Here is a 12,234-nt window from a genome sequence, read left to right on the forward strand (position 1 = left end):
GGGCTCCAGCACCTTGGCTAGCTCGCTTGCAGCAACATCTGCATTGACATTAAGAATCTGCCCGTCTTGCGTGAGTGCCAAACTTGTAAGGATAGGCAGGCAACCCGCGCGAATCGCGCTTTCAATCGGTTCCTTGTCAACCTGATCGATCTTGCCCACAAGCCCATAGCGGTCCTGGTCCAGGTACGAGGCCGTGAACACGCCTAGCGGAACAGGACGCGCACGGCTGCCAAGAGATTCGAGCTTTTCAACGAGCTTTTGGTTCTCTTCTAAGAACACTCGTCGTGCGATGCGGAGTGTAGTGGCGTCGGTGATCCGGATCCCGTCTGAATAGTCGGGAACGACACCTTCTCGTTCAAGGATCTCATTCAACTGTGGTCCAGCACCATGCAAAACAATCGGATACAGACCGACACGGTGCAAGAATGTCAGACTCAGTGCGAGATCATCCAGCTCATTGGTCAGGATCGCGCCTCCCACTTTGATGACAGCAAACTTGTTGGCTGCACTGAAGATTCGCAGGTAGCGCTCAACCTCATTACGCGACGCAATAGAGTATAAAAGCCGCGTAATAGTTTCCTGGTAGATACAGTCAGCCGCCTTTTACTCTTATCGGTTGTTTTGTAGACGTACACGATCACCTGCAAGTTCACGCGAAGCCGGACTTTGGATGCGCGCAGAACCTGACGTATGCAGGGCACGAGCAGTGATTTGTCGCGCTTGCGTGTATACAGGCCGTGTGGAACGCGTGAGGGGGTGCACGCGCAATGCATTTCGACCGGACAGCAGCCACGCACGCATCGTAGCTATGTATCAATGGTGGAATGTTGGTCCGATTGATAACGCTTGGCTAGCGGCTTTAGCAATCAGTGCCAAGGCTGAAGTTCCTCCCCCCCTTTTCCGCCTAGTCAAGTTCGCCACAGCCTAGCCAAGCCCAGCGCTCAACGCTGTTTGACTCGATAAAGGTAAGCACGTGACATGACGCGTGCCGAGTCTCTTCCTCCACCTCACGACTCGCCTTCACGAGTGCCAGCGTCGCAGCGTGCTGTGTGTGCCTGCGTGTTGTTTGTCGTGGAGACTGGGAAAAAATTGGGCGTGTGTCAAGAACTTATAGGCAGGTCCATGTGTCATGCGTCCTGACACATTCCTAGCTTAGTGTCATCAGTGTTTGTACAAGTGATCTTCAATCACTCAGTGGCATGGCCACGACCGTGCCTAGAACCGACTGGGCAGGTCGAATGACCTCGTCACAAACTATGTCCATGTCTTCTGGACGACCAGGAGTTTTTCCATCTCATGCAAAGGAGAACATGGGATTAGGGTATGAGCGGCGTCCCACGACACCATCACGGCCCATGTCCTCGCAGCAGCAGCAGCAGTGGAAGCAGGGCGAACAATTGGATATGAAGCTGCCGCCTTCGTCGCTCCCTCGCTCCTCTGGTTTCGATAGTCTCCAGGATTTATTAGAGCGTGAAGGTTACAAAGAAACTCGAATCGTCACACCAAAGATACCCCATGTGATTACTATTGATGACGCGGATGATATGGGCCTTGTTGCTGAAGATAAACCCAAGCACGCTCGATCATCGCTTAAACCATTACATGAGTCTGCAACGAATGTGAATCTGCAGCGGTCACCCGACAAACGTCAAGATATCGAGCGATGGATGCAAGGGATCATGTCATCCAATCAAGAATCCGTCTCGAAATCTCAGACCAAAAAAACTAAAACAAAGCCAAGCAAAACCAGCGATATGCATGTATTGCGTACGTCGCAGAGTGATCATGCGTTAAAACGACGTCCACTGCGCCGGAAAAGCTCGATTTGGGATGCGAGTGTCGCGTACCGCCATTCAAGCAACACCGGAGCAGACACACCACCCGTTCCGAAGCTCCCTCTCGGACCATCGGTCTACCCGTATCCGCCAGTGCCGCCAGTTCCAGCGATTCCATCTCAGTTCAAGAAGACAGCACCCGCAACAGAGGTCTCCGCGGCTGCTACTGTTCCATCATCCCAGCTCACTGTCGATGCTACGCCGGCTCTAGGATTTCTATCGTCTCCTGCAAAGCCTGTTCTGTCGCGGAAAGATGCGGTTGTACAGGTGTATGATACAGATTCTATGGTGCTTCCTCGGGGATTACGGCGTTCTAAAAGTGAAGATCTTTTACACAAAGCTCTCAAGTCACGCCGCATGCAGCGTGCTGACTCCTTCCCGGTTTGCAACTGTGGACGCGACGGAACTAAGGTGCCAATTGAACCTCGTTGGCACACACAAGTGTGCCCGGTCCGCCTGCGTTGGGAAGCGACGATGCCGGGGCCTGTGCCGCCACCACCGCCGCAGCTTTTTGTATCGACGCCTAACGGTATCAGTACTCCGAAGCACTTGGACCTGAAGGGCACTGAATATGATCCTCTAGATACGCCGAGTGGATTTGCTCAATATTTCCCTTTTTCACGTCCTGGATTCCATCTCGCAAAACGCGCCACGCTCGCCGGTCTCCATGGCCTGTTCAAGAGTCATGAGAAAATGTCGCAAGACATTTCCGCTTTAAGACGGCCTGTACCCACATCTCAGGCACCTCAGCCACCGTCTATCCAGCGTCGCTCGTCAAAACATCGCCTGTCACGCTGCAAGTCTCTTCCTCAGTTGTCTCCGAGCTCGGCCAAACAGACCCATGTAACTGATGCGTCACTTGCTCGGGGCGATGGGGAGCCAGTGGCCCTTACTGGCTCCCGGCGAATCCATGAACTACATCAACACGTACAGGACCGTATGAAACAGGATGACTCTACGTCTGCATGCGAGTCTGCATTTTCCACAATTCAAAGTAATGATGTCGGAACGGAGGCCAGTTCAGCCACAATCAATGCTAATGGGATCGATGTGATCGATCCAGATGCAGAGATGAGTGGCAAAAGCCCTAGTGCATGCACAAGTGAAAGTCCATCTTTACGGCGGGCCCGATCACGTACACATCTGAATCGAAGAATAAATTCAACAACTCATTCTTGTGTTCTTCCCGTATTATCAGACTCATTGACAAACGAAGGTCCTGCTTCGGGACTTCCTGCGTTAAATGATATACCAAATGTGCATGGACCATCAAGCGTGCCCCTAGGAGTAAATCAACAAGCGCCGGAGTCCCTTGATGAATCGAATCCCATGTCTTATGTTTCCCCTGTGACGACAACTGCACCGGTTGATATGCTCAAAATGCAGCCGCAACGGTTGGTGCGCCGTTCCAGTAAAATGCGGCCTCCGTCGGAAAACAAGCGTTCAGATCCATCTATACATCATGCATTGCACAGTGTCGCTGGCTCCTCGACTCTCTCAGACAAGCACCGTCGTCCGATGCGCCCCGTCCCATCTCACACTAAAAATGTCTTTACATGAACGAAAAGGCCATTGATAACGATTTGTAAGACGAAGTAAACTAAATCAGATTCTTATGACCACAAAACATAGTATCATATTTCTGCTGTAACCAATGGATCTGACTTCCTAGCCTACTCACGTAATGCTTCATTGTGCTCTGTAAAGCCAGTTGTCACATCGATGCCTTGGCGCTCACGCTCAAATGCAGCACGATACTCATTCATGGCACGATCGTAGTCAGAGAGCGGTTGCTTCTGCTCGTGCTCTTGCGAGGAGCGTTGCCTGGCATTCACATGTGCAGGCAAGGCATTCTTCGCATTTTCTTGGCGAATCTGTTCCCATTTACTCGGCTCGCTTGTCCGGTTCCCACGGATCTCATCCCAACGTGAGGCCGGTGGTGCATCAGCGCTCTTCTTGTTAAGACCAGCAGATTTCGGCTCCAATGTTGACCAATCCGATGATGCTGCAGGCGCGAATATGGGCTCGGATGTCTCTGAAGTTGCAGCTGGATCCGACCATCCAGACGATTCGACCGTCTGTGAGACTGGCGCGTCAGACAAGGGTTGTTGCTTTGGAACGAAGCCGCGACGACGCTGTTCCATGGTGTCATGTAGCGCACTTGCCAAATGGTTCGGATCCTGCACGGAACGCAAAGAGTTGCGGCTCATTGCAATTCCTAAGGGAATCATGAACAAAGAACCTGCAAATCCACCAAAAAAGGTATAGAATGCAGTACCGACAAATCCAGGACGCCGACGCAACCGACCAAGCATGTAAAACATCGTCGCAGATCCACCGAGAAAACCAATCTGGACGTGTTAGTGATAAAACAACATTCCGACCCTTTCTTTCCCAACAAAAAAAGCTTCTAGCGATCGTACACGAACACGTACCACTCGCGACATCCACACATTTGAACCAATTTGACGCAGAGCCTCAACTAGTAGTTAAATCCAGCTTTGTGTCACAACGTACGTTCTTGGGGCGTAAACTTGGTAGGTTCCCTTCGCTGCTCCTGGACTGGCCTTTCCATCTTGGGCTCAATGAGGAGCGACTCGCGCCTACCTTTAGGTGCACAGACTCACTCCACTCCCTTCACTGCGTCCACACGCGATGCGGCTGTGCGCTCCACCTCATTCAATGCGCGTGTCCGGCCGACACATTACGCGACGCGATGTCTGCATGCGATAAAGGCGCCTCCCGATCGACCTCCTTACGTTGGCGCGCGCGTTGCCTTGGGTCGACCAGCGTGTCCCTGCAACTAATAGCGCCGATTTGTCTGCCCTCCTTTGTGTTGTACGTGGTCGCGTGTGTGTGTGTGTGTGTGTGTGTATCTTTGTGCTTGGGACAATTGAAGAAGTAGGTGACAACAAGAGAGAGAGAGAGAGAGAGAGAGAGAGAGGGAGAGAGAGGGCGTTCACACCTTTTGACTCACTCACAAGTATGGCAGTTGCACAGCTAACGACGCCACTCTCCGCTAAACATGAACCACTGTTGGAACGTGCTGAACTTCTTCGCTGGCGATTACGTTTGGCTGCATCTGAGGCTGGGCTCACAAGTGGCGCTCATTCACATTCTCCAACATTGTCGAAGCCTTTCGATCAAGTGCCATCACTCCATCCTTCGTCCTCGGCTTCGTCTTCTTCGTTAACAGTCTCACCAGCTCCGACCATGTCTTTGTACGAGAGCCTATTTGGGCGCCATTTCCAATTTGAAACCATCGATTCGAAAGAGAGAGGCAGCCCCGTGATGCGCCTCACTGCCTTGCCTATTCCATCGCTTCCTTCGCAGCCATCGTCGTCACCTTCCTCCGCAGTTGCATCTAAAGCTACCCTATGTGACACACGATCGGAAGCAGGTGCGCGACCACAGACACCCATACCACAAGATCATTATGCATCACAGACCGCACGTGAACGCCTCGCGCGTGTGGCATCAGCGCCCCAGCTGGGATCGCCACACCATCGAACGCAGAAGTCTTCTGATCTACATAACTATCCAACGCCTGAACTCCTCTTGCGGGAACAGAAAGGAGTTACCGATGTCTCACACAAACGCCGGCGCCTGGCTTCATCCACTTCGCCACAAACATCAATTCCGTCATCGTCCTCGACATTTCGATTCCCTGCCCCTGCGTCTTCATCCTCTTCCTCTACCTTGTCATCACCTCCATTTCCTGTCTCGCGGCAGGCCCATGGATCTCGACAATTCGCTGGTTTGAATGGGCACCGTGGTGCATCAAGCGCATCCGCAGCCTCTCATGGTTTGGGTGTAGCTTGCGCAACGTCGTACCCGGCTACATTCGCTCCTCGACGCGTGCCCATATCGCATTCGGGACATGTGCGCAATGCGTCTATGCCCGAGGCACGCCGGGCACATGATCATTATGTGCCTATTCGTGGAAGTGATCCAGTTCCTTCCACTGCCACGCTGTCGTCGTCAGCGGCCTCGCGAACCGATTTGGGCTTGCTTCGTCCGCCAGCTGATCCAGCGCAGCGCCATGCACACCTAAGCTCAGCCCCGCACGACAATCATGTGCCACGGAGTCATGTGCGGACACAGGGCCGACATCTGCACCCGCCACAGCGTGGTGTTCGTTCACATCGGCGCTCCATTTCACACAGCACCGTCGAGCTCAGCCGGCCAGTGTTCCATTCTCACGATCGCAATGATCGTTTTACGACACCGCTGGCCGGTGTCGCTTCTCTGCCCACTTCCAATGAACGTGGTGGTGGTATCACAACGCCTCCAGCCAGCGCTGCCTCCTTGCCCGACACGCCCAAATCCATGGGCTCTAAATCGTTGAACCATGGCGACTATTTGGTCATGAGTCCTAGCCCGGAGCCACACACACACACTCGCGATGGTTATGCGTCCCGACAAGCCATCAAACCTTCTACTCCGCAGCGCCATGCAGTTGCGCGGATGCGTATGTCGGAAGTACCCAATGCACGAAGTGTGTGTCCGTTGTGGGCGCAATCGTCGCCACGTTAATAAAACTCGTTCAGCAAGGTAGTTCTAATCGTTCCATCATACTTGTATGTAGTAATCCTATCTTCTATCATGTGCTGAATAACTGATCTTCCGTGTTGCTTCGTTAGCGTCTGGTCATGCCGACTTCTACCGCTGGCCATGCGCACACGTTGCGATGAAAGTTGGGCTGGTAAGCGAGCGAGCATCACGTGCAGTATCATGTCACTGGAGCTAGTGTCCTTTTTCCTTTTCGGCCATTTACTCGCGTGTTCCGTGCGTGTCGTGACAAAATTGCACTCGTGTACGCCCAAATTGACACAGCTGTGGGGCACGTAAGGGCGCCGCCGATACAACACAAGGGCCGATCGATTGGACGAACGTGTGAGCTGTCGTTGCTGTCGATTTCGATGTCGCACGTTGGGACGCCGGTCGCTACGGCGGTTTCAACTTCAAATCCACATTCCCACATTGAGTTTCTTGAGCTAATAGGATCGGGATCGTTTGGGTGAGTACTGTGAACACACGCACCGATCTGACGTCTGTAGCAAGGTATATCGTGCATTGGATCACGCGAATGATCAAATTGTTGCTGTCAAGACAGTGGATTTGGATTTGTCTACTGAAGAGCTGCTAGCAGTTCAGAAAGAGATACAAATTCTCAGTCAGATCCGATGTCCCTTCGTGACCACATATTACGACAGCTTCGTTGTCGACACACAGTTATGGATTGTTATGGAGTATTGTGCTGGAGGCAGCTGCTCAGAGCATGCGCGTGCAGGACACTTTAGCGAAGCTCACATGGCCGTGATTGTTCGTGATGTGCTGCGTGCCTTGACATATTTGCATGCTGAACAAAAGGTTCATCGCGACGTGAAAGCAGCAAATGTCTTGCTCCATGTCAGTCAAGGTGATTGCTGTGTAAAACTTGCAGACTTTGGCGTTGCCGGACAGCTACATACACGCATGAAGAAAGACAGGACATTCGTTGGTACACCTTACTGGATGAGTCCCGAGGTCATCAAGCAGTGTGGTTATGATACCAAGGCGGATATATGGAGTGTGGGCATTATGGCGATGGAATTACTAGAGGGGGAACCGCCCTATGCGGATCTGCATCCGATGAAAGTCTTGCACTTGGTTCCACGTAACCCACCGCCTGAGCTCGCTCCCACGTACTCGCGTGCGTGCAGAGATTTTGTGGCGCAGTGCCTTACTCGCGATCCACTGCGGCGTCCAACGGCATCAACTCTTTTGAAGCATAAATTCATTAAGCAAGCAGGCTCTTCATCGGCACTACTTTTGCCCTTGGCCTTGCAGTATAAGCCTCGCAAGCGAGACTCACTCAAAGCAGCATCTTCGGGCGACCAGGCCCCCTCATCGGCGTTGCCGCCGTTGTGGGAATTCGCTTCTCTTCGTCGGTCATAAAACGAAGTTTTGGCCGCCAATAACAAGCTCGGTTTCGCTACGGGGTCCGATGCAACTGAGAAGAATCGAGTCGTCTCTCTATCTCAAAGAAACATATACGATCCCCTTTCGTTTCTTTGTTTATATATGCGCACACTCTCGTTCAAGCCACTTCAATGCACGCGCATCCTTCTCAACACGAGGACGCAGCTTCGTCAGCACTTCATCGTGGTAGGCATTGATCCATGCACGCTCGTCAGGTGAGAGCAAGCCTGTGTCGATCAGTCGGGTTTGAATCGGACACATTGTTAGGCGCTCAAACCGCAAAAATCCTTTGCTAGTCGGCGGCTCAGCACCATTCGAAAGGAAATGGGGCTGCACAATTACCAGGTTCTCAATTCGGATACCCCAATGGCCATCGAGATAGTAGCCCGGCTCATTGCTTAGCACCATGCCGGGCTGAAGGCCCGTCTCATTGAACACGGGGCGCGTGCCAATCCCCATAGGTGGCTCATGTACATTCAAGAAGTGGCCTACACCGTGCCCAGTTCCATGACGGTATTCAAGATGATCGCGCCATCCCGGTGCACGCGCAAGTGCATCAATCACATAGCCTGTCACATGAGTCGGGAAAATAAGCTGATCAATGGCAATGTGTCCCTGCAGCACACGCGTGAAGCAACGTCGCTGCTCAGCAGTTGGTGTACCGAAGTGTAGCGTTCGAGTGACGTCTGTCGTACCAAACGTGAAGTGCGCGCCAGAGTCGCACACATACAGGTTGTTCGGGTCGATAGGCGGACTGCCTTCCTCCGGTGGAGCATAATGAATAATGGCGCCGTTCGGTCCCGTCGACGAGATCGTAGGGAAGCTTAAACCACGGAAATCCTCTTGCTGCTCGCGGAACGCAGTGAGCTGCTTCGCTGCGTGTGTCTCTGAGACGACTTGTCCCTCAGTCGTTAACATAGCTTCAAGCCATGCAAAGAATGATACAAGCGCTGGTCCATCACGCAAATGCGCTTCGCGAAATCCATCAAGTTCGACTGGGTTTTTGATGCTTTTTTGGTCAACGAGGATAGAGCGCACAATATGCGCGTTTTCAGCACCTAGTGCATCATACACGGCCCAAGATGCACGCTTTCCAATAAGAACGCGCTGCTTCAGGGCCGCAAGATCCGTGTAAAACGAAGCGTATGGACGAACCGTAACCTGCGATCCAAGATGCCTCCGCGCATCTTCAGAAAGCTGCGACTCATCCACGTAGAAGTGACATGCATCTTGTGTGATAATAGCAAAAGCAAAGAACACTGGATTGAACGGTACATCATTTCCACGCAAATTCAAGAGCCATGCCACTTCGTCGAGCATAGTGGCGACAAAGGCCGACGCTTGCTGCTTCCGCATTTCTTCCCGCAATGCTTGCAGTTTTGTGGCAACGCTCTGTCCTGTAATGGATTCAGGTAGTGGGAAGATAGGCTCGTGCGGCCGGGCAGGACGGTCTGGCCACACACTAGCAACCAAATTGTCGTGAAGTGGGACGAGTGCTGATGACGAAAGCTTGAGCGCTTCCTCTAGTGTGTGTGCGTCTTCGGCACTAATGAGTTTCGGATCTACGCCGACGCGTGAATTTGCCGGCATGTTTTCTACAAGCCAATTATCCCACGAAGGCACGCCCGGCTCGCCCATACGCATAAGCGTCCAAACGCCTGGCTCAAGCTGCTGCGAAGCTTGGAGAAAGTAGCGGCCATCCGTAAAAAGGAGCGCTTCTTTCTGCGTTACAAGGGCGCATCCAGCAGAACCGTTAAAGCCAGTTATATACCCTCGCAACAAATCTGCATCTGAGGGATACTCACTAGCATGTTCGTCCTCTGACGGCACAATGTACGCATGCAGGTTGTGTGATTGCATGCGGTTACGCAATTGCTCAACGAGCGACGCTGTTCGCACTACACCTGTGCTAACAGCTCCCATGGTGGCACAAACTCGTGTGTTGGTGAAACCACGATAAACTGGACCACAACCACGGCGGAACAGGGCAGCCGAGCGTGTGGCAAGACGCTGCCACATTCGTTTGGCCTCCGACAAAATTACCACCTGCTCGGCGGATCGATCATTGAACGAATTTGTGTCATGTGATGTGGGAGGGGCAATCAAGGCACAATCGCGTCAGCCGCCACGTCACGAGTGGAGACATCAGTCACCGCTACAGTCGCTAAGGAATGGGGACATGGTGCTGGATAACAACCAACGTGGGCTGTCAGGGAGCGTCATTGATTCATAGCCTTTTACATTGCTATTGGACTATGACCAATCATATCTCAACGTTCAAGACTTTTCTCATGTCCAACGATGCGTGAAGCTTGGTGGCAACATAAAGATTGCGCGTGGACTATGTAGACTAAGCAGGAGGATATTAGGTAATGCTTGTACCTGTCGTGGAACACAAAAAAGACCTACGCAGCAGCAAAACAGATATTTTGCCTTGTTGAAAAGGATGGTATTCCCTATGAAAGGATCGTATGAAAAATGTAGACGGTGTGCATCAGCAACAGCCACAAACCGTATCAAGCGCGTTGAGTACTATACATACAGGGTGTTGACACCAAAGAAAATAGAAAATAAGAATGGAAAACACGTTTTTTCTCACCCCTCATAGACAGAGTTAGCCTGTACCATCAGGAGAAAACTACCGCGAGTTGCTTAGTAGCGGTAGTGGTCAGCCTTGTAAGGACCGTCAATAGGGATGTCGAGGTAGTCAGACTGGACCTGCGTGAGCTTCGTGAGCTTCACGTTCAGCTTAGCAAGGTGCGCACGAGCCACCTCTTCATCGAGCGTCTTGGGGAGCATGTACACCTGACCGCGCTGGTACTTGTTCTCTTTGTCGTTCCAGAGAGTGATCTGTGCAAGTGTCTGGTTGCAGAACGAAGCACTCATAATGAACGATGGGTGGCCCGTGGCACAGCCCAGGTTCACAAGACGGCCTTCAGCAAGCAAGATCACGTGGCGGCCGCTAGGCAATGTGTAGCGGTCGACCTGGGGCTTGATGTTCACGACCTCCTTCGCGATCTTCTTAAGACCAGCAACGTCAATTTCAATGTCAAAGTGACCAATGTTGCACACAATGGCATCCTCCGGCATCATCTCAAAGTGCTTTGTCGTCACAATGTCACGGTTGCCTGTCGTAGTGACGAAGATGTTGGCTTGCGATGCGACATCGTCCATCGTGTCGACTTGGTAGCCGGCCATGGAAGCCTGCAGAGCGTTGATCGGGTCAATCTCCGTCACAATGACACGGCAGCCGTACGAACGGAGCGACTCGGCACAACCCTTACCGACATCACCGAAACCTGCCACAACGGCGACCTTGCCGCCAAGCATGACGTCTGTCGCGCGCTTGATACCATCGACAAGTGACTCACGGCAACCGTAGTAGTTGTCAAACTTCGACTTGGTGACCGAGTCGTTCACGTTGATGGCAGGCACCTTAAGCTCGCCTTTCTTCACCGCCATGTACAAGTGATGCACACCAGTAGTCGTCTCCTCAGACAGACCACGGATGTTCTCGAGCAGTTCAGGGTACTTGTTGTGAATCGTCCATGTAAGGTCACCACCATCATCCAGGATCATGTTCAGAGGCTCTCCATTTGGGAACGCCTTCAGCGTTTGCTCAATGCACCAGTTGTACTCCTCGTCCGTCTCGCCCTTCCAGGCAAACACAGGAATACCGGCTGCAGCAATAGCAGCGGCAGCGTGGTCTTGAGTCGAAAAGATGTTGCACGACGACCACGACACCTGTGCACCAAGAGCGACGAGGGTCTCGATCAGCACAGCCGTTTGGATCGTCATGTGCAAGCAACCAGCGATGCGAGCGCCCTTCAGTGGCTGCGAAGGACCGTAGTTCTCACGCAGGGCCATGAGACCGGGCATTTCGCCCTCAGCGATCTGGATCTCCTTGCGACCGAAAGCGGCAAGCGAAATATCAGCGACCTTGTAGTTCGACATATTAGGAATCAGGAAGAGATGATGGGTGAGAGAAGGATGTGCGCTGAGAACTGTTGGTGCCTTTCATATGCGTGACCTCCTTTCTCTGTCCGCCCCGCCCGCTGCTCGTCGATCTACGTTTGACTCCACGTATCGGCCCTACATTGGCCCACACGCCGCCAGCGTGCACAATCCGTGCGAGTGTGTCGTACGCACGTGCGAGACTTGCATGTCTTCCACGTGATGCACCGTTATTGGCCCTTTGCCGCGGCTCCTCATAGGCAGGCAGATTGGCGGGTAAGTCTTAGTTGCAGCGTTGGGGTTCATAAGAATGCGGTTGCCTCCAGCTTCCAACCTTTCTCTATAGGCTGGAGGCATTCGTTGATAGTTGTGTGCTCTTATTGTCTCGCCACATCCAGACGCTCTGTTCTGAGCGAGGAACTAAGCGTTGTCTGGCGCTTCGGCTCGCGGCTGTTTCTCCTTCTTCCTCTTTACCTAGCAG

The 12,234-nt window shown here is 52.6% G+C and overlaps 6 protein-coding genes across 6 annotated transcripts; 3 read left to right on the top strand and 3 right to left on the bottom strand.

Annotated features, from left to right (window-relative positions):
* Positions 1 to 1,310: 1,310 nt before the first annotated feature.
* MGL_0099 (uncharacterized protein) lies at positions 1,311 to 3,395 on the top strand (the record flags this gene model as incomplete). Its single annotated transcript, XM_001732272.1, has 1 exon — positions 1,311 to 3,395. One exon carries the CDS (start codon positions 1,311 to 1,313, stop codon positions 3,393 to 3,395), a length of 2,085 nt encoding a protein of 694 aa, XP_001732324.1.
* A 113-nt stretch (positions 3,396 to 3,508) lies between these two features.
* Positions 3,509 to 4,159, bottom strand: MGL_0100 (uncharacterized protein; the record flags this gene model as incomplete). Its single annotated transcript, XM_001732273.1, has 1 exon — positions 3,509 to 4,159. The coding sequence occupies one exon, from the start codon at positions 4,157 to 4,159 to the stop codon at positions 3,509 to 3,511; it is 651 nt and encodes a 216-aa protein (XP_001732325.1).
* A 967-nt stretch (positions 4,160 to 5,126) lies between these two features.
* MGL_0101 (uncharacterized protein) lies at positions 5,127 to 6,371 on the top strand (the record flags this gene model as incomplete). Its single annotated transcript, XM_001732274.1, has 1 exon — positions 5,127 to 6,371. One exon carries the CDS (start codon positions 5,127 to 5,129, stop codon positions 6,369 to 6,371), a length of 1,245 nt encoding a protein of 414 aa, XP_001732326.1.
* Positions 6,372 to 7,082: 711 nt separating this feature from the next.
* Positions 7,083 to 7,775, top strand: MGL_0102 (uncharacterized protein; the record flags this gene model as incomplete). Its single annotated transcript, XM_001732275.1, has 1 exon — positions 7,083 to 7,775. One exon carries the CDS (start codon positions 7,083 to 7,085, stop codon positions 7,773 to 7,775), a length of 693 nt encoding a protein of 230 aa, XP_001732327.1.
* A 120-nt stretch (positions 7,776 to 7,895) lies between these two features.
* Positions 7,896 to 9,722, bottom strand: MGL_0103 (uncharacterized protein; the record flags this gene model as incomplete). The annotated part of the gene is made up of 1 exon (XM_001732276.1): positions 7,896 to 9,722. One exon carries the CDS (start codon positions 9,720 to 9,722, stop codon positions 7,896 to 7,898), a length of 1,827 nt encoding a protein of 608 aa, XP_001732328.1.
* Positions 9,723 to 10,451: 729 nt separating this feature from the next.
* On the bottom strand, positions 10,452 to 11,753 carry MGL_0104 (uncharacterized protein; the record flags this gene model as incomplete). The annotated part of the gene is made up of 1 exon (XM_001732277.1): positions 10,452 to 11,753. One exon carries the CDS (start codon positions 11,751 to 11,753, stop codon positions 10,452 to 10,454), a length of 1,302 nt encoding a protein of 433 aa, XP_001732329.1.
* Between the last annotated feature and the right edge of the window lie 481 nt (positions 11,754 to 12,234).

This window comes from Malassezia globosa (assembly GCF_000181695.2).
Source record: "Malassezia globosa CBS 7966 chromosome Unknown mgl_sf_1.1, whole genome shotgun sequence".
In the NCBI taxonomy this organism is placed as follows: Eukaryota; Fungi; Basidiomycota; class Malasseziomycetes; order Malasseziales; family Malasseziaceae; genus Malassezia; species Malassezia globosa.